Raw genomic sequence first — 22,823 nt, 5'->3', positions numbered from 1 at the left:
GGATAGTGTAATGATACCTCATTAGAGGCACAATTTCATTACAAGACTGCACTTCACTTTCGTATCAGACGCGCTGACAGCTTTCCACTTATGTTCATTTTCCTTACCTCACAATCGACGCTCAGACAGAACGACACACGATCTCAAAAATGCCTCATTCAACAACGAACATTTCTCTTCATGCGCTGATTTCTTAGATCAAAACGCATGGTGAAGTTGAGACAGTCGCCAATGTCTGAAGAGGGGGCGAGGCTTTCTTTCGAGCCCGCTGGCAACAAACTACAACACTGCACGGCGTCACAGCCCAGAAGTTCGCGATCGACACCCTAACCGCCTTGAGAACCTCCTCAGATCTCCACAGTCACAAGAATTCACGAGGTAATATCTGATCACCTCCAACTGTTCACTTGAAGTCGCCAACAACCCCTGAACTGTAGAGCTTATTTGAATAGGAAAAAACGATAAATAAATAGGCCACGATATTTTAGCCACTGAGAATAAAACTGTTTTACGCTGGACAACAGACACAACATCCATGTGGACTAGCCCGTCGTCCACAGATAACATCCGCGAGCGAAACCCGCTAACTTTTCTTTTGAAAAACTGTACCACACTGTTGAGATATAAACAGTTACTGATCTCACCAATGACTGGGTTTATTGAAGAAAATGAGTTTACAACAGCAAATAAAAAGCACTTTCTAAATAACTGCCACAAAGTTGTAATAAACTGTTCTCGTGTATAACTTTGTAGCCCGCGAGCCAATAAGAAGTGGTAATTGCGGGCCCAAGTTTGCAAGAGGTTTAGAAAACCTGGCCTAAGCTCTATGCTGCCAAAATTTCGTAATAGATTTAAAGCATTTATTTTGGAGTTACTTTAATTTATTGATATGGGTACTCTAAATAGACTAGATTAGATTAGTACGGTGCTCTACCAGTATTACCAGCAGGGGACTGACTGACGAAAACCAATCTAGTGAGAAACAGTCAAACGCGGGACACCCGGGTCCGGTTGTAGTGGCGACGTTGTGCTTACCTATCGAGAAAGACGACTACACTTCATCAAAGCAAAAGTTCGTATCGACTGTCCTAGCGTATATTTAAAAGTAACGCGAACTGAAAAATATTCACGTCAAAATCCAATTAAGCAATTGCCGTGATGACGGGAGTTTTGAAACACAACAACGTTACGAAAATTTGGTCCCAAACAAATATTCAAAGTCCTCTGAAATGGAGTCGCAAACAGTTATTGCATCTCGCTCGACTTTGTCACTAGACCATTGTATTTCAGGGCTCGCCGTCCAAACAATGCGATGTTCTTAACATTACAAAATGTATTAGACGAAGCTGGTACATAAACCAAACTGAAACAGTGATGCCACATCATTTTTACTATGCCTCGAATTGTGCGTACATTCCCGGTCTAGGCATTGTTACGTGAATTATAAACGACGCAAACTGCGAACTGTAAATTTACAACAGCCTTTTTCTTAATTTAACGCCGAATGTCACGGACTATGAAAAATCCTTGTTTCCAGTTCAACTTGTTAACAAAGCAAAGTGCTGTATCGAGTTACACAAGTCTGTTAACCCCAGCCACGTGTACCAACATATGAGTCATCAACCGTCGTCATTATCCTGGTAATCATTCTGTCAGGGTAAACCGCAATACGAAATGGTTCAATGTCAAGTTCGTGAATGGTTTCCCGTCCAACGAAATTCAAAATATCAACGTCCCGTGCACTCTCACATTGTAGCCACGCCTGTGAGCATTCGAAACGAAGGTCAACGTACGAACTCGTTGCAGGAAACCTGAGTTGATTCGTAACGTAGGACTGCCCTCAAGGTCACTTACAACAGCGTACACAAGTGAAGACAGCGAACGGAGCCGCTCGATGCGAGCCGCTCACGCTCGCGGGCGCTCCATCGTGTTGCCGGTTTTTTCGCTACGTTACAAGTCAGTCAGTCAGTCGAGCGGCGTCGTAACGAGCATTCACGAGTTCTTTAAATAAGAGTAGCGTATTAAATGGAACAAGGATAACACAACCTCCACGTCCGACATATTAAATGAAATGAATGGAGCACACACGAGCACAGTCGAGCCGAGCGTTCAAAACGAGCATTCGATGCGCCTCACCAGTTGTGGTGTAATGTAACATGCTCGCCGCGAATGTTACATTACGAGTAAATGTTACAAATCAGTCGCCACCTTAAGAGGTGCTGGCTGGATGCTGAGTAAGGAAAGAAGAATACGTGAAGTGCACTCCACAATGTGAAAACGGAGGAGAGACGACAGAACAACAAACAAAGCAGACGCCACCCCTCGTTCTCCTGTGTTTCCACACAAAGAAACTTGATTTTAAAAGCGGGTGGCGGAGGCGTGCGGAAACAATGCCTCTGAAGGACGCGCTGTTTACCTAGCCCTTTCCCCTTACACAACAAAGTTGCACGTCGGAACACGCGGGTGGATTTAGGGACAAAACTTGAGTGAAACTGAACCAAATCATTAGCGTTTATACGCGGATTCTAATTCCAGTTACTAACACGACTTTTAACAAATAAACAATATTTTCCAGAAGAAGTCTTGTTTTGATAAGCGCGTATTTCCAAAAAACATGTTCTCAGTATTCAGAAAGAAAATAACTAAGCATCTGTGACATTCGATAGAAAAGTTTTAGAATGAAACTGATCCGTATTAAAATATTCCGTCTCCAAATTAATAATTGACGTGCAGTGCCCTGGATTTCGATAACGCGATATTCGACGTACTGGAACTAACTGTTCTCCTGCAGGTCACGTTAATAATATTCATACTTTTAACTCTTATGACAGTCGATATATCTCGTTTCTCATTGGTCGCAGAAATCGCAGTTCTCATTCAAGCTTACGCTAAATAAACAAATATCCCAAGGTTTATTAAGGCTTCGACCGGGATGTTCTTTTGTTAAATCTTATGTGGTACCGCCTGATTCGACTTCTAATGGTTAAGTGAAGTGTTTTCTTCGCGGTACGGTCTGGATTCGTAAATATTATGAAGACGAGCTTCGGCTTCAAAGGGTTAACCAGCTGATTTTCGTAATGGTGAGGTGTAGTGTTTTCTTCGCGGTACGGACTGAATTCATAAATAATATTCAGACGATCTTCGGCTTCAAAGGGTTAAAGTCTGTCACAAGATGCGTACTGAAACTGTGTCTTTCTGTGGATGTTGCTGGATTTTAACAGATATGATGTTTCAACACACGTTCGAATGAGTTTCTTTAAATCTCATAAAATAAAGAATATCTAGACATAAGAGTAAACCGTGGAGAAAATAAAAAAAACTGACAAATAATCCGAAATTGAAATTAAAAATGATGGTATCTGCAGGCCTGGAATGGCCCATAGCAAAATCACCAGTTACTACCCACGTAATCTTCAGAAGACCAAACACGGAAAGCGTCGAGTTTCCGTGGATTTACAGGCCAACGCACTTACAGCAGACGACAGAAGTAGAATGACGAGGTATTCTGTGATATGCAGAGAAGATCGCGAGACGCCGCCTCGACGCGGAATTTTAATTCAACGAAGAGAAGACAATTTCTTTCCAGTTAATAAATGTATAAGAAATGGAAGCTTATTGTCCCCTTGGGGTGTGAGTTCAGGTCTCGTACACATATAAAACAAACATAACGTAACGTTATAGCATTTCAATGCCTAGTTTTTTAAGTAGGCCACGAGATCGTAAGATAGAAAATTCTGAACTGCGTGGCAGGAAGAATTATATCTGCTGTCGTTTTCTGCGGCGGTCTACGGGGAGGAATGTGTATTATTATTATTAATATTATTAAAAAGAGTACCCCTTCAAAAGATGACAGTCGCTCAGTTGATAAAGAAATTTCCTGCCATCTGCGAAACCTATCCTGAGCCAAATAAACGCAGTCTATATGAATCCTATTTTTAAGACACAATTTTATATTATCATCGCATCTACGACTTGGTCCACCAAGTGTTCTCTTCCCTTCAGGTTCTTCCTTCTGAAACTTTGCACATACAATGGGGTCTCCTATGGGTGAGGGTACATTTTACGTCTATCGCATCGTACTTGTTTTATTATTATTGTCACTTCTAATTATTAGCAGGACAAGAAAGATCGATCTTATAAAAACTCAATTTTCTTTTCTTTATAGTCGACGCCTTCGCCCCCTGATTGATTACGTAACAAGAAGACAAGCATGACATCTACAGGCCACAATTTAAAAACCACTGGTGGCTGTCAATCATAACGCCTGGAGCGCAGTGATACAGCACTACACATTTTTAACCTTCTTGAATTAGAAACTCATCTGACTTACATTTAAAAATACAGCACGTACCTCAAATAAAACACTAATCATACTAATTACGTTATATTCGTAAATGCTTTTTCGGTAAGTAATCGCTGTTTACGCTGAGAATCACGGGAAATACAAAATTCGGTTCGTGATTGGAATCGCGGCTTTGGTTCCTTCCTTTAATTACCACAGCGCCTCTGGACGCCACGTGTCAGACACGCCTGGTCGCCGATTCATCGCAGCAAAACCACCAGCTCGATTCACAATGGATTCACGCCGATGACCCAGCTGAAACCTCTTAACGTTAATTCATTTGCCTTTAAATTTCCATATTCTTCTTTCTTTAACTTTCCTCTCTCCGTGTTTGTAGAGACAGCGTTACGTTTATATCTTACTGAAAAATACTTTTAACCCTGTAAAGTCCAGTGGTAACTATATGTACCACGTAATTTAAAAATCAGTAACGCTACAATTTGTATTTATGGCTCTCACAATAAATATCGATTACTTCCTTAAACAGCGTTAACCAGTTGATATTTCTAATGGTGGCGTGTCGTGTTTTCTTCGCGGTACGGACCGAATTACTAAATAATATTTAAACAGGTTTCGGGCTTCAAGGGACAAAACATAAGATACAATGCAACAGCAATCATCGTCGTTATAATGTTTTTGTTTCTTGGTTTATTTAAAGACGCTGCTTCAACTGTATTTGCTAAATGCCGTCTGGCGGCTAGCCTACGTGTCAGGATGACGAAACGTTTTCTCACCAGACGCTCAACGCGACAATAAAAGTTTCCTGGCTAAATAACAGAATAAACCTTCACAGGCCAGTGGTAACTATGTATACCACCTGCTTTAAAACTCATAATCATATGAGGTTACTGCATAACGCTGTTAACAAGCTTAATTTAAAATCCTTGTCAAAGCCATCAGATTAATCGCTTAGGCTGTAGACGTTTTAACATAGATGCCTACATGTCAGAGGGCAATACTGTCTCCATCTTTAGGGTTGAGTTGGTGACTGAGCTCATAAGCCGTGCTACACTATCGCACTGGGCGAACTTGGAGGAGCTATCGATCCAAGAAAATCTTACCCCAGAGAAAGAACAATACTCCAAACGCACAACACAACAAGCCAGAAAAATCTTAATCCCAGGCAGTGCACTTGATTACCGCCAGAGGCCAATCCAGTCGCGTCCTGCCCCGACTGAAAGCTATGTGATCAGATATTTGATTTATAGGCAGCTTTCAGATTACGTCACAAAGAGGTGTATCCCGTTCTGGAAGAAACCACACCCCACAGCAACAACGGCCTAAGTACGTGACCGTCTCCTGGGCTGTCGCGCAGTGTAGTCTGGCAGAAAAGGACAGACGTTTCGGAGGTGTTCGCTGCCTCCATCATGAGGACGATGAGTGATGATCGAGCTAGTAAGCATCCCTGAAACGTCGGTCTTTTTCTACCGCGCGACACCCCAGAAGACAGTCATCTTCATGTTGAATTCTCTCACGAGCAATGACCCAAGTCCAGAGAGAGAGGATGGAACGTGATCGCTTTTTATAAAAGTTGATGAACGAGGCCAAATATTAGAATACACATTGGGGGGGGGGGCACTGAGGGAAATATTCGGACCTAAGGGAGGTGGAGGGCATTATATATTAAAAACTTCGTAGTTTGTAATATTCGCTAAATATTATTCTCCTGATCTGGATGTGATGTAGAAATCTTGTTGAAGGCTCGGCCTAGAAATGCGTAGGCTCCTGACTGTGTAATTGTCTCTATTCTCCAGTCACTTCCTTTCTCTTGGGATCAAACACTCTCAGTCTACATTCCTCTGTTTAAAATGCAAAACGAAAGTCATCCAGGAGACACAAATTAGTGCTTACACAACGATTCGAGTCCGAACTGCAGAAACACAACCTTGGATGCGAGATTGTAACAATTTTAAAGACAATTCAACCAGCCCAGGAACTGGTTCGTTTAAGTAAATTGTAAATCTGGATTAATACACCCCAAATTAACCTGACTCGGACACTCATTACAAACGTCTCTCACTGACTTCGTTAATTACGTTTCAAGTACTTAAAATTCCTACTAAATCTTAATAGTGTGGAGTACATCCAACATAATCTGTAAACGACTGTTTCAGTTCTTCAGAATTTCAGTTTATGGTTTAAAAATATTTGGAAAATAAAATGATTAGGTATACTTCATAGATCCTGATTTTCAAGAAATTGTAACGAATTAAAATTAATTTTCTCTCTAATGTGACAATTAATGCCTAGGTTTTTTTCTCTGATGACAAAATAGCAGCAGAAGTGAAATTTTCAAAATAATACGAACCAAGGATAATGAGAACACAAATAAGCTTCGCATACTGTACCTTGAACCCACATATTAATATTACATGTGCATAGAACTTTCCAAAGGGCAGAAACGTCACATGAATTTGTACTTCGGTAGTTAATAATAATAATAATAATAATATTCTCCATGGAAATAAGGAACCGTTAGTTAATAACGTTCTAAGTAACGATTTAAATTCACAGCTAACAGAAATTTGCTTTAAAATTCATACTTTGAACAAGTAAGATTTCTGTACGAGAACTCAGAGACCAGCTTATAACAATATATATATATGCTGGATTGTGATTCCGTCTTCAGATTGAATCCCGTAAGCCAGATGATTCAGTTTTATAATTTTCTTATTTAGACAATGGACAGAGTTTGAAAGAACAAGGCATCACCGTTAGAAACCTTCAAACTTCGACAGCTAATTGAAATTAAATACGTTTGGTTACAACAGACTACGTAATCCACTTTTGTTCTCACGCTGAACATTGTGACGGAGAAAAAATACAATGACAAAATAAAAACAGTAACATTTCCAATTTTTATCCGTTTTATAAACATTACCAAGAGGAATAATAATAATAATAATAATAATAATAATACAAACTCACCCTGGAGGTTGTTGGAGGTAACGACCTGCAGACTGGAGGATAATTCATGAGCCCAATCCGCGGAGTCTCCTTCCATCCTGGCCTCTGCAAAACGCACGTACGGTCGTGTTATTACAAGATCTGAACACGTCAAGATGACGGCTTCTTCGTCTTGTAGCCATACTTTAGCAATTCAAAAGTCTCTCCCCTCAATCGGACAACTGACGATAACACACATCATTTACATAAGTAATGTTTCTGACTGTGGTTCTTAGTACAAATAAATATCAAGAATTATTAAGCATGATGACACGTGATAGGCGTCACATCCGTAGCCATGACTGCTCAGTGTCTATTTTAATTCTGAAAGCTAACAGTAAAATAATAGGTCATAGACTTAATATTTAATATATCAGAAGGTTGTGACTTCGTTCCTGAAGCTGATTTCAGCAAAAAGATAATTACCAAACCCTTTGAAACCAGAGTTCATCTAACTAATACTTAAGGAATCAGGCCGTACCGCGAAGAAAACACGACACTTCACCATTACAAAGAGCAACCTTTTAAAGGAATAATGTGTGTTTATTTTGACAATCTTTTAGGTACACGATGCGGACAAAATACGGAGTTTAGTGAGCTTGTGGTACATATAGTTACCACTGTGCTTTAAAGGTGTAAAGGACTAGAATGTGAAAATCGGTGTTGTATTTAACTGAGTCCAAGGAGCGTCTTTTTTTTTAAAGCGGTTAATATTTAAAGGAACTGTTTGGTGAGGTCCGGCAACATGGCACAACTGAATGCTGTCCTGAGATTATAAACAAAGTACCAACATCATAATTCTATCCCTGGCGGACACCGTATTAATCGCGGGGGACTAAACCTCGAGAAAGGAGCCCTCAGAAGCGCCCGGCCCTTCTCAACATTTAGGGAAATAAAGTAAAACATGTCGCACACTGCTCCTTTTGAATGAGGGTTCCTTGTTTGAAACTAGACGGAAGAAAATCCACACTAAAAATTCTGAAGTTTCAACGTCTAACGCAAATGATACACCTCGACTAACAAGGAATCATAACTGCACCAACGCTTCCCACTTATCTGAAAAAACAAACCTCATTTCACGCGAAACGAAGCAAAGAGTACAAGACGGCCCATATCTAAACTTTCTGTGGAATTACTGGGCCCCCTACTGAAACAAATCAACAAATGCTCACGTAAAACAAGTGATTTTGGTGTAGCGCAATCCCGATCTGAAATACGTTCAGTCCGGTCCGCACGATGCGCGTATGTTGAAATCTGGCAACGCTGAAGAAGGTCTTGGCAGGTGCTGGTTAAAAGACTGAATCCTACGGGACGTATCTTTCTATTCCACTGAGGAAAAGAGAATCCCCTAAAAGAACTGAAAGCAAGAGAGAGAAAGGGGGAGGACCTTTGGGGGGACAACAAGGGGCAGTAAGCTCCAAAAGCAGCGATGGTCATTCGTGCTCTTTGAGGAACAGAATCTAAAGCTCTTCAGCTGAAATTCAGGCCACTGAATATACACACACAAATATTTATCAGTTCGATTACGTAACGCGATATTCAGACGCACTGAGCAAAGAAGTTCGTAAACTAGACTTCTTCTTGACTGACAGAGCTCCCCCCCCCCCCGCATATTCATCCTGTAGATGGCAACCGAAATTCTTTCCGAAACGTCGCCATCTACCAACAAATTCGGACGGAGAACATCAAAATCGACATCTTCACAGCCTAGAATCTCATGAGACGTTTTCTTTGCTACAGGGGCTGCATTTCAAAATATTATTCAGACGAGTTTTGGCTCCAGTGATATTCTTGCAGAAACAATTAATTCCACGTTCAAACAGCATGAATACAATGCAGAGGGGACGATTATGGACAACCCTGAACCACTGCATCAATGTGACAACGCAGATAGGAGTTATTTCTGTTCACACAAATTTTGCAATCGTGAACAGAATTACATTATTATTTTTCATTATTACATATACTGTTAAAGTGGTGATATATATATATACATATATATATATATATATATATATATATATATATGGATATATAGATTGCTAAACAAAACAAAAAATTAAAAATCAAGTTGCCATATTGGAAAGCGGCCCCACAAATAAAGCCATAGAAACACTTCTTAGCTAATTCTTTCTTTCTACTGTAAATAAATCTCCTCCAAATATTTCCACAATATCTTCCCAGTTTCTTATTTTCAAGTCCCGGTTTGCGTATTCAATAGCAGATGAATCCCATAGTGATGGTCCATGTTTGAAAGAAGTAGAAAAACACACAGACGACAATGGACTGGCCTCATGTCGTGTGATGTTGATTCGGCCTTCGCCGTGGCAGCGTTGCCAAGTTGGAGGCGCTGCAAGACGGATGCCAGATGCGATATATGTATATGACTACCAAATTAATAAATAATACACTTGAGTTTGGCCGAGATGCTCGCAGCTGCGCCATGGCCTCCCGTTGGTACCCTAGCGCGATACCACGCTTAACCCTTTGAAGCCGAAGATCGTCTGAATATTATTTACGAATCCAGACCGTACCGCGAAGAAAACACTTCACTTAACCATTAGAAGTCGAATCAGGCGGTACCACATAAGATTTAACAAAAGAACATCCCGGTCAAAGCCTTAATACGCACAGCAAGTTCTCTCAAAGGGAATGGTTAGGTTGGTCGTGCCGAAATCTCACCTGAAATGTTGCTCGTCTACAGAGACCGTCTAGTAATGATTGTACACAAAATTTCAGCTGCTGATGCGAAAAAATTACTCAAAGTTGGTACGTATATTTAAAATTCGCTCCGCCGCGCATGCGCGAGACATCAGCGCGCCATCGAACCGGCACATTGCAACGGAGCTCGAGGAGAAAGGTTGAAGGCAGGTCTGTTTTGACGTGTCTATTCGTATACCCAACCGAGGACTGAGCCCTGGGATGATTGTTCCTTTTATTTCTATGATTATTTACCATTAAGACACCGTATCGAAAAGTTAGTATGGCTCGATTAACGAAATTAACCTCAAACAATTTAAATCTCTATGCAATTAAATATCTTTAAAAAAATTATAATCCCCCCCCCCCCCATGTTGCCTGTTTCCCTGACTGACCACTTGACAAATGACAGTCGGTCTGGATAATCACAACTTCCGCGACGTAAAATCAAGCAACGCGGTTGTTCTCAACCAGATAGAACAAGGAATAAGCAACTTTTTCTTCCTTAACACACAGATTACAAGTGAGGCCCCCCCCACGCCCCGCACTCCAGGAGTGACCTACTTACCGCACGTGCATTCACTGCAGAGCCAAGAATAGCTCAGGGCCATTGACAGCGTTGCAAATGTTTCGTTTTGCTACGTCAGTCAAACCTCGAAACTCGACTACAAACTTCACTGTACTGGGCTGCTAGACGGTTATTATCATGACATTTATAGTTTTTAACGTTTATAAAATCACGCTATACACTCGACAGAAACTGTAACGCTGGTGTGTAACTTATTCAAACGCCGATAACTCGAGACCTACGTAAGATAGAGAAAATAAACCTATAAGTAAATTAAGGGCTTTTTCTACATGATGTTTACTTTATTCTATAAATTGTTGAAATAATTACCCAAAACACGTAATAACTATACCCTCGTTCCTTAAATTCAACCGCTTGCCACGTCTAAAGCGTAAGAGTTAGATCTGGACATATTGCGAGTGAAATACGTAAATAAACACGAGCTTTTCAAATTTGCAAACAGATTTCAGCTAACTCTCACGGTTTAGGAGTTTTGGCCCATTTATTTCGTGACAAAGAACGGTTCTAGTGAGTGCGTTGGCAACACTTAGATCAGCTGTCGGCGGATGACGTCACGTATAGATACGATGTAAAGGTATACATTAGAATTTTATTTCAGTACAAATATACCTTATACAGTTAAACGTTCTTCAACGTTAAATAGGGAACCGTGGTTCCACTTTCAATTTTTTATAATGCTCACGTGCCAGTCTGCCCTCTCTTAACTGACGGTATAAAATCATTGCAAATATTGGTATTAAAATATTTGTAATACGTTACACGCAACAATTACTGAAAGATTACTCGTGTTACAGCCGCATGAAATGTGTTTCGAAAACTTCGTTAATGACTCTGTGGAAAGAAAACTACTGAGTAATATCAGACCGTGTTTGCATCAGCAGCTTAAAGTAAACTTTTAGTACACTTCAGTAGCGTTTCAACATATCTTGCTGTCCTTCTGCTAGGGGGAGTTATTCTGAATAATCACGAACAAAATTTAAGACAGCCATTTTTGTACCTTCATTGTAGTAAAATTGGTCTGCCATAAGAATCAGACCTTTGCCCTTAGTTTAAAATCACTGAATTTGATTTCAAAACACATAGGTAATTGCAAATTACTCTCATAATATACGGAAAATATAATGCGTTTGGCTCTCTGGCTTTTATTTTGATAGTCTTGGTGTGCACGACACAAGGCGAATTAACACACATCACATTCTACTTAAAAATAAGTTCCTACCTTTGTTTTGCATTCTGCTCCAATGTCACTGGTTAACAGGTTTACTAGAAAAGTGGGTCCAGATTACAGCCACAAATACACACGCTTAATTCTATTATTAAGTTACAAACACTGCACATAATATCAAACATTCGGGTAATAGAAGTATTGCCATCACACAAGTTTATCCACCCACAAGCGTATCACACAAAACTTAATCCAAGGCGAGCACTTTATAGGTCGTGGTACGTACGTACGTACAACCTGACCTTGCGTTCTCTACTAACAGCCAACAACAAATCTGCAACCACTTCGTTCTCTCTAGCAATGCATGATGGGTAATCGCGTGGTTCTTCGAGTTGCCATACCACGGCATAGTTGGCGCTAGCGTACGGTGAAACTAAATTAAGACGTGTTTGCTATTCGTCTTAGGTCACGTATTTCACCTGCAGGGGAGCTGTATGGAAATCCTAACATATTCCTTGTGAAAGTGTCCTAAATGCACCAGTTTCGGAAATTAATGACGAGGAATCTTTCTCCAAAGGGTACAAATTGGGTTGGTTTATCTTCAATCTGTATGTTACTAAACATAGGGGCGATATCGTTACATTAACAACTTTAACGTTCATATTTCTGCTCTCTGACATTCGCTGTTGTGGGCTTGTTGCCCATTTCATAGCCCTTTTTTTGGAAAGGACACCCCCTCCAGAACCATCAGCCTGCCACCACTGGCTGGATGAGAAAGAATTAACAGCAAAGTCCTCACACCTGTGCTGACATGGGGACTTCCACCACGACTTGATCTCATAAAATAATTCAGAGGGGTTACTCTACCAGAAATCACCTTACAATTACAAACCTGATGAAAAAGTGACTTGCCATGCGAATAACTGCCCATCGTCCCCCACTATGTACCACGCACATGGAGATACGGCTACACGGCTTCGAGAGACTCGCGGCAGCAGAAAAAGAAATATTTCCATATGATGTCTGAGCATAGTGAATTTTAGTTAGACATAATGGCAAAGTTGTGAACGGGGTACGATTCCATTTCTTTCTTAACCTCCGCAAATGGAATGGGGCCAAGTCACCATTTCGATACTTTACCCCTGTGAGAAGAGTTAACGGAACCCAATGGAGAGGAGACTGGTGGGCTCTGTAGCACATCTGGACACGACAATAAAGTGAAAACTCAACTCTCAAGTCGGTCGCTTTACTGACTAAGCAACCTCAAATATGAACAAAAAATAAACTGATATGTTGTCTAAAATGAAGAAATTCTGATAATACCAAAATATTTTCACAAATATGACTGAATCTTAGAATCTGTTGGTCGAAACATCGCTTGTCGGATGGCTGCTACCTGTCGCACAGCTTACAAACGAAATCTTTCCAATGTTTGGTTCGTGGTCTCCTGAATCTGCATCTTCTACTTCATTTTCCAAGACGCCGTTCATCAGAGAAGACCTTAACTTTCGCCTGACACTTGGGGGTCCTGCATCATGACAATTGCCCTGCTCCAGACACGCCTGCTGTCCGAACACCTTCGGCCACAAAACTAATACTGAAATTGGACCATCCACCAGATTTGGCCCACTGTGACTTCTGGCTACTCCTGAAACCGAAGACCACTTTGAAGTGCCGCAGATTTTCAGACATTGCCAACATTCAGGGTCATCCAATGACCATCCTGAAGAGAATTAAAAAAATACGAGATCCGCAAATGCTTCGAGAAGAGGAAACGCTGATTCGCGAAGCCTACTGATGTGATGTGCGAGATGACAACTCAAAGGTGAGAGCAACCATTAGTGTGCAAGTAATCAAATAGTTTTTTATGGGGACATTCTGGGACCTCAGCTGTCACGTCTCGTACGACAGGCAGCAACATGTGATAAAACTACCGGCATGTTACGTATTTCAGACGGTGTTGAAGGTTTAAAATGGATTCTACGAGAAAAGTGCTTGAAAGACTGTACAATCGCCTTTTGACGATGAACGTAGCTGGCACACTTGCAATACAGAGGAGGTAAGAGCTGCACAACACTGAAAGACTCGAGGATATCTGCTGGATTATTGTCATCGATGACAGTCGCTTTGCTTGCGGCATGGATGCTAGTGCATATCCACACTAAACTGGACAGCTGTATCTCTAGCTCCTGGCTTTCTCCACACAGATTCTCTCCTTTCTGGAAAAAGACACCATTTTCTGAATGGGAGAGAATATAATGGAAACATGGTTGAGTTACCTGCGCAATTAACAGGTGTTTTCGGCTATTCTAACACTTCTAAAAATTGCAATAATCCCGGTAATTCTTGAAATATATCACCACTAAAGGAAATCCTATGTTCACCTTTTTGATATTTTGCCCACAACTCACCAATACCATGAAGATATCCGTCTTCTGGGTTATTGCGCTGTGTAGTCTGGTCGATGTTAACCAACGTTTCAGAGGTCATACTGCCTCCGTCATCAGGGCGATGAATATGCGAATAGGGTGTGAGGAGCTGGATTTATAGGCCGGGAAGTGAAAGGTGTAGCCTGCCCCGAGCCAATGGGAGCAGGTATGGGAGTGGACCAATGGTAGCACGTGGGCGAGAGTGGGAGAGGGAGAGAAAGTAGAGAGAGAAAGGTGAGTTTGGTTGTATGGATAAGGGCCCTGAGAAGGGCCCAGAAGACGGATATCTTCATACTCACCGCTGTGAGAACCTCAAGTCTTACACCAATACCATATTTACACAAATACTTCACACAGATTTTTTTTTAATCACTTTACTAGGCATCTGAACTCGGCTCAGTCCAGTATGGCTTGGTTTATGCAAAAGGATGGCAAAGCAGGTTTTCTCTGTTTGAAAACACTTCTGCGGAGTCTTACAGTCAATCCTGTTATGATGTACTGTGGATTAGGTTAGGTTAGGTTAGGTGAAAATAATAGCTTACACTCAAGGATCTTAAGTAAGCTGACTCAAAATCATAAGAAAGTTGTACTCGTAACAAAAAAACAGCTTCAGTTTATTGAAAAACTTCAGAAGAGAGAATCAGCCAAAGATTATAGGGGTAGGGACTGAGTAATTACATCCATGAAGTGACCCTCTCAGAACTATTGCCTATGAAAATTACAACAAAACAGGATTATGGGAAAAACAGTGTTGAATGAATCCAGTGATGTCTTTTCCCCTTCATTAGCCCAGATAATTGGATGTTTACTGTATACTATCAAGTTAATAGTCATACGAAGCAGAATACCCTGAGTTCCTGATCCAGGTTTTCTACTTCACTGCCAGTTGCCTTCTCTGGAATTTCCCCTTCACCCTTTTCCATGCTCTCGGGTCGACTTGTAATATAGAACACGCTTGCTCCCACAAAATTACCACCAACATGTGTACGGACTCCTTGCAGATTTACCCCAGCTGCACACCAAATCTGCCAGAAAAAATTATATCAACTCAGAATTAATAAACACGACATACAAACTCTTTCCAAACTGCAGGAAATGCGACATACAAAGTACACTCAGAATTTTACACAGTGGGAACAAAATCATGACTCCCAAGTGACCAACTGATGTGAAAAGAAATAAACAGGAGACACTTATTCTAAAGTTTGTCGCGCTGTTTCAACACTCAGTAACTACCTCCAAATCCTAAAAATTAGGTAAGATTAAATACGATGTTCCAGAAATAACTTACTTTAAAACATATAAGATATTGTAGGTGCATCATATTGTGATTTATTAAATAGTATTAAAAATATATTAAAATTGGCCGTCAATCACAATATAAGATAATTAAAAGATTAAAATATCATTTTACGTTCCGTATCGAGTACTCGATTTACATGTGGAACATTTACGACATGTTTCGGCTATATATAGCCGTCATCAGGTGTTATGTTATAAACTTTTTAACTGAATTACTGATAAAAAAAAATGAAAACTAAAAATCATTAAAAATCAGTAATTCAGTTAAAAAGTTTATAACATAACACCTGATGATGGCTATATATAGCCGAAACATGTCGTAAATGTTCCACATGTAAATCGAGTACTCGATACGGAACGTAAAATGATATTTTAATCTTTTAATTATCTTATATTGTGATTGACGGCCAATTTTAATATATTTTTAATACTATTTACTTTAAAACCATGAATTTATATCAAGTAGCTGATGAGACATTTGAGTTGTACTATATTAAACAAAAGGGGCCTGGGCATTTAAGAAAGTACTGCATCGTCGTGCCACGTCTCGTATTTTAACTTCCAAGCAGTGGCATTAATCAAGATATGAACAAGTAACAGACTGTAAGACTACAAAAAATGTGTGAAATGAATGATACAGTGGTATGGACACAGGTATAAACGTACAATACAGTACTTCTGAAAAAAGCGAGACCTTAAAAGATTAATTGACTAGACGGAGATAACATGTGTGGTCTGTGCAACCGAACTCGCAGATCCTGGAAATTCCAACCGTACGCTTGTAGCCGTCCGTCATCCTTAAGAACACGGGCTCTCACCTGTCTGTACCGTTCTCGTCTCTCAGTTGCACGGCGAGCGGCGAGCTTCTCTGCAGATCTGGTATCCGTAGATAATAAGACTTATATTTTCTCAAAGTACTCCACGGACGCAATAAGTTAGTTACTCAGTCACCAACTTCGGGTTATAAAGAAGGGAGGTAATTTCTTTCCTAGCAAATGACGCTTCTCAAGGACTCCACTTCATTGAGTTTGTTATGGAGGTACGCAAAATCATAACAACCATTAACCTATTCGAAGACACTAGCACTTCTGGACATATGGAACAAACACCCCTACATCTTTGGTATGTTTTATTTTAGATTTACTTTTATTTTATTTTTATTTATATTTTATTGTTACTTTCTAACTATAATTTATATATTTTGCATTTTATTCTCTAAATTCTTTTATAAATTCTTTCAAATTCTTTAGTGTTTCTTTCAATCTTCTACTTACAGACCGATATGTACATCTAATAAAATTTAAGAAAAGACAACACCTTCGCCCAAAAATGGAAAAACAAACGTAATCAAAACATCACCAAATGGAATCATATTTGAGTTTTAAGTTCTTAGATATTTTACACCTGATGATGGTTTTATAAAAACCGAAACATGTTGTGTAAATGTTCCAAAATGTAAATCGATCAATCGATATGGAACATCAATGATATTTTATTATCTTAATTATAAGAAATTTTAAATATTGTGATAAGACGGATTAAAATAAATAATCATTAACCTGAAGTCCTGCATCCTGCACACTGTGTAAATGTTCAAAACTGAATTTTACTGTTCCTGTATATGAATAACATGATTCAGCTTAAGAAAGACAGGAGAATGGATATGAAGATTTGACAGTGCCACAGTTTGTATGGCACTTTCCTCCGCTGTCAAAATCACAGCAACTATGCCAGGCTATATGATTCTCAATATAAATGTAATCAGTCCTTTACAGACAGACAGAGGACTTCTAAATATACATATCTAGAATATGTAAGATACAAAGTGCTCCCAATCTGTTTTGCTGGGTTTTCGGACCTCGTCCGTCGTCTGACGTAAAAGTACACAGTGTTCTGGGAACTCATCTGTCCTCGTCTTCAGGTGTGGTGATAGGGACGGGCACATACTCTGTGGGGTCCGTCAGAATGAGCAAACCTCAATCACTAGACAAGGCCCCAAAAACTCAACAATCCAGATTGTATTACACCATTGTCAGAACCCTTCAGAATAGAAATGCTCACAGTTCGCCATCCATGAAGTCAAGACCACGTTTGCGATCATTTAGCGAGCGCTTCCTCGTGGTGGGCTCACAAGGTGCGTAGGTGCACTGTAGCGCACATTAACATAAGGCTGAAGTTTTCATTGAGGTCCTTCTGTTGCGCTGAACAAGTTGCTACAACTGAAAACAAACACAATTATCAGTCACTGTAAATTTTATTAACATTTGAAAAGAAAAATTCACTTTCACTTCTTCACAGACGTCGGCATCCCACAAACACTAAAAGATGCAAGACAGGCTTCAGGTTGTGTCAGTCCGAGGAACGTGCAATGCTGTACGTACTGACTGATGCCTGAAGCACAAAGAAATGCATGACTCACTTTTCAGAATCATAGGGAGGTGGAAAATGCAAACACACACACACATTAAAGTGCTTGAATTAGCGGTGGAGACAGAGCTCCATACATTCATAACTCTGGCAGCAATTGGAGGTGTCTGGTTCCGACTGCTTTGTATGCACACTAATTACTGCTTCCGAGATGCAATCTCTGTTTGGAGGAAGGGGAAACTTTATTAAAATACTGAATATTAAAACAAAGAAAAATGCTTAACAAATTTAACATAATTCTCTTTCAAAGAAAAATTAACAATTATTTATTTTAATCCGTCTTATCACAATATTTAAAATTTCTTATAATTAAGATAATAAAATATCATTGATGTTCTTGATGTGTAAATGTTCCGAAATGTAAATCGATCAATCGATATGGAACATCAATGATATTTTATTATCTTAATTATAAGAAATTTTAAATATTGTGATAAGACGGATGAAAATAAATAATTGTTAGAATATTCACAATATGACGCAATTACACTATCTTATGAAAGAAAAATTAGTTAAATGCAAATGATAACACACCAGAATACTGAATTTATCAAGTGTCAAGATATGCACATTTCCTGTCTCGCCCTCACACAAACAAACTTCTGAAATAAAATAATTATATGGTATATATGGAGCTCCAAAACAGACAAAACATGCAAAGGTGAAAACCTCAAATCTTATGTAAAAACCTTTAACTCTCAGCATATCCATAAGTCATCTAACCAAAAAAAAATAAGATTATCCTCCGCAGCACACAGAATATAAATCACACTTACAATTTCCATATGTGGTATCATTCAGACTGGCTCGAATCATCTCTGTCCAGCGAACGGCTTCCTGCATTTAAATTAATCGTTCCTTGTACTGGTTCCTTTCCGTTAACACTCGCGTCATTTCTACCCTCATGAAAAGCTTCCTCTGTGCCATTGGGACATCCTCCTGCTTGCAAGAGAAACAACATTTTTTTGATTCCCAGAGCAGTTTTTTTAGTATTTAGAACACATGAGTAAATTTAACACTTTGCTCCTCTTTGACAGAACATATTAAAATGGCACCGTACCTCTTATCATATAAAAAATCGGTCTAATCTCATTTAAAATTAAAATACTCAGTAATGAAACAAAACTGATGGCGCCACGAAGCAGAGATTTAAAAGGAACAGGCAAAGTGCTTCTAAAAAAGAACGACACACATACTTCGTCATCAGATTTGGAAGCCTCAGCTGTGTGTTCTGCTTCTTCACGCACTCTTTCCAGTTCCTCCTCCAGCTCCTGGATTCGTTGTCCCAGCCGGCCCCTTACAGCGTACTGCGACTTGAATTCCTTCCGCAGAATTTCCTGTTCACTGCAATAGCAGAAGTTCCGTTTCATTTGTGTCAAATAAAATCCTAACACATGAATAATATACATACAGGTCAGAAAGAGAGAATCACTTACAACAGTAAATGACCAGGTGTTTGCTCCAGAAGTGACCTTTATAACAAATTAACTAATTCTCTGTTAACACAACCTGAAATTGCAACATTGATAATAACAAAGCTTATCTCTAGGCATGATCCTGAACCAATTCCATTTGCCTAACACTGCCGTAACTTATTTCCTTAGGATCTAAAGAGCAGCTTTAAACAATGAAGATTTCCGTCTTCTGGGTTGTTGCGCTGTGTAGTCTGGTCGATGTTAACCAACGTTTCAGAGGTCATACTGCCTCCGTCATCAGGGCGATGAGTATGAAGATTTCCGTCTTCTGGGTTGTTGCGCTGTGTAGTCTGGTCGATGTTTACCAACGTTTCAGAGGTCATACTGTCTCCATCATCAGGGCGATGAGTATGAAGATTTCCGTCTTCTGGGTTGTTGCGCTGTGTAGTCTGGTCGATGTTTACCAACGTTTCAGAGGTCATACTGCCTCCATCATCAGGGCGATGAGTATGAAGATTTCTGTCTTCTGGGTTGTTGCGCTGTGTAGTCTGGTCGATGTTTACCAACGTTTCAGAGGTCATACTGCCTCCATCATCAGGGCGATGAGTATGAAGATTTCTGTCTTCTGGGTTGTTGCGCTGTGTAGTCTGGTCGATGTTAACCAACGTTTCAGAGGTCATACTGCCTCCATCATCAGGGCGATGAGTATGAAGATGTCTGTCTTCTGGGTTGTTGTGCTGTGTAGTCTGGTCGATGTTAACCAACGTTTCAGAGGTCATACTGCCTCCATCATCAGGGCGATGAGTATGAAGATTTCTGGGTTGTTGCGCTGTGTAGTCTGGCCGATGTTAACCAACATTTCACAGGTCACACTGCCTCCATCATCAGGGCGATGAGTATGATTATTTCTGTTTTCTGGGTTGTTGCGCTGTGTAGTCTGGTCGATATTAACCAACGTTTCAGAGGTCATACTGCCTCCTTCATCAGGGCGATGAGCATGAAGATTTCTGTCTTCCGGGTTGTTGCGCTGTGTACTCTGGTCGATGTTAACCAACGTTTCAGAGGTCATACTGCCTCCGTCATCAGGGCGATGAGTATGAAGATTTCTGTCTTCTGGGTTGTTGCGCTGTGTAGTCTGGTCGATGTTTACCAACGTTTCAGAGGTCATACTGCCTCCGTCATCAGGGCGATGAGTATGAAGATTGCATTGCTGAATATGGAATGTATTTATAATAATATGCAATGAAAAATTTAATTAATTGAAGATAAGCGTGTTTTTTAAACCATTCCAGAAAATTTTGGGACACACTGTGTATATCATCATTCAAACATAAATATTTTGTCATCAGACAAACTAGAAATAAATTTTGATTTTAAAAGCATTCAGGCCACCACAGCAAACAATTAACCCTTCTACTGTCAGGCTTAGTGTTATAGCTTATGTACAATTGATCAACCTTTTACACAAGAAGAAGTTGTAAAAAAAATCTGTCAATTGATTCCAAATGTATGAAGGCGCAATGGCCAACAAGATGCAACAGTATCATAAAATAAGAAAAACAACAAAACCAGATAGAACACATGCTAATAAAATCCTCTGAGGTCATCAGGTGCGTAAAATGGTTAGAAGTCTCCGACATTTCGCAGACCACCTGTCCTCATTTATTAACGACTGCTGCTGTGAAAGCTACGCATTTTATATAAAACACGTGTATTCTCATGCCAACTAGCGACATATGTGACCTACAACCAGTAGAAAACCAGCTTCTAGGAATGCAACTGCGACAGACAGAGAAAAGTTAAATGTAATTCCTGATTTAAATTTCTAAGTAATTCCAGTACACTCACTTTTTTTGTTTTGCTTCTGCCAATTGGTGAAACAACGGTTGTCATCAGAGCTTCTACATCTTCCAGCCCTGGTGTAGACTCCTTTGTATCAGGGCTGAATCCATCAACCCAACCGCCTCCTACACAAACACATATCAATTATTACGAAACAAAATCCAAATACAGAAAACTCCACCTGACACACTTCCTCATCTTAAATGTTAAAATAGTTTGAATCTAAAACTGTCCCACATCATATCATTCCATTTAAAATGCTTGTTGTGGATGCACGTTACCAACAGAAGTGCCTTTAAGTGTTTCCTCATTTTTGTGTACTAAATAAAAACTTTCAATTTGTTACTCGTTTTCTAACATCTGAAACAGCGTTAGTTCATATGTACCACTTAGCCATCTTGTACAACTTTCTTCTATAAAATACAGACACTTAAAGCGTTCTAAAACGAGGTGGCTGGGAAAATATATGGACCTAAGGAGATCTAAGGGGGCAATTTAGGACAATGCATGAGCAAGAACGTCGTGATTTATAGGACCGTAAGTCACCTAGAAGTGTTAAGATAGTGGAATGAGGGCGACGATGGAGGCAGTAAGCACCTATGAAACGTCCGTCGATTTCTGCAAGAATACAGTCACCTTCGAACATTTTATAAACTGTAAATGGCACAAAAATGAACAGTTGCATTAATAGTGAAATAATTACACTCACAAGATTTTGATAAAAATGATCCTAACTCTTCATTCTCCCCCCTCCCAAACTTGTGCCCCTTTTTTCTATTTTCGAACTCTACACTCGAGGGTTCACTGTGATGCTGATTTTGCTGACTTCTCCCATCGATACATGCCCAAATCATTTGGTTTTCACAACGTGCGATACCATAATAGCTACAAAAAATAATTTCCCACACACACGCAAGAATTTTAAATTTGAAAATGTTTTTCACTGTGCCCTTTGTGTTTGGTCCTCTGATAAACATAAAATAATTTTTATGATCTCAGCAGCGTATCTGGTATACATGAGATCGGTTGCCCCATGACGTCATAAGATTTCAGTGGAACACTGAGCTATTTAGCGAGTGTATAATTGAAATTTATTTAGTGAAAGAATGGCCTAAGCTGCATGACAACTGAATGAACTGCGATGAAGCAAGTTGGTGGGGGGTGGCTCTAAAACGCACTTCGATAATAGAATCTGAGAGGAATTCAGCGTTGCAATTATCATTGCATTACAAAACTCTAAATAGTAATTGTTCTCTTACTAAGTTGGCAACCAGCAGGTTGTTCTTATGTTTCTTGCCTTAGTTTGGGTTTAATCTCTAACTTTCTTGTACTCAAAAGTCTCTTAATATCAGTTTGGTTTATTTATTGATTATCTACCGACTGGTCACGCTGGGAAATGACTCAGGCGTTACGATAAAGTGATTATGAACATAAAACGTGTTTTAATTGTTTAAAGCTCGAATATCATATGAATTAATATATAAAAATGCACTTTAAACGTAAAAAAATCGTAATGTTTCCGCATTAAAATAATCAACTTGTTATTCCGTTTTAGGGGAAAAATTGCTGTTAATCTTACGAAATCAATAAATAAACTCTGTGGGAAAAATGCAGAATTATTGATTGTTAAAGTGGGTTGGGATCGCGTGGCAGAGGGCAACTCTTC

At 39.7% G+C, this 22,823-nt stretch overlaps 2 protein-coding genes across 10 annotated transcripts in view; both read right to left on the bottom strand.

Moving 5' to 3' along the window:
* LOC147871481 (furin-like protease 2) overlaps window positions 1-12,042 on the bottom strand; it is a 136,272-nt gene extending 124,230 nt beyond the window's left edge. Inside the window, exons 1-2 of one of the 2 annotated variants that reach the window (XM_087361156.1) lie at window positions 11,797-12,041; window positions 7,271-7,354 (exon numbers count right to left, since the gene is read on the bottom strand). In XM_087361156.1, coding sequence (XP_087217282.1) covers window positions 7,271-7,318 — 48 coding nt within the window. In that variant the 5' untranslated portion in view covers window positions 7,319-7,354; window positions 11,797-12,041. Of the gene's footprint in view, window positions 1-7,270; window positions 7,355-11,796 lie in introns of both variants that reach the window. The other variant, XM_087361157.1, reaches the window with a different exon arrangement.
* LOC147871480 (uncharacterized) overlaps window positions 11,939-22,823 on the bottom strand; it is a 42,661-nt gene continuing 31,776 nt past the window's right edge. For all 8 annotated transcript variants that reach the window (XM_087361159.1, XM_087361164.1, XM_087361160.1 and 5 more), the window contains 2 exons: window positions 15,020-15,196; window positions 11,939-13,961 (listed from right to left, as the gene is read on the bottom strand). In XM_087361159.1, the coding sequence (XP_087217285.1) occupies window positions 13,629-13,961; window positions 15,020-15,196 (510 nt within the window). In that variant the 3' untranslated portion in view covers window positions 11,939-13,628. The remainder of the gene's footprint in view (window positions 13,962-15,019; window positions 15,197-22,823) is intronic.

This window comes from Zootermopsis nevadensis, unplaced genomic scaffold (genome assembly GCF_977971745.1).
Source record: "Zootermopsis nevadensis isolate Lab colony 2312 unplaced genomic scaffold, Znev_1.0 Znev_ptg000053l, whole genome shotgun sequence".
NCBI lineage: Eukaryota > Metazoa > Arthropoda > Insecta > Blattodea > Termopsidae > Zootermopsis > Zootermopsis nevadensis.
The sequence above is the reverse complement of the archived record's forward strand: the minus strand, read 5'-3'. Positions and strand labels throughout refer to the sequence as shown.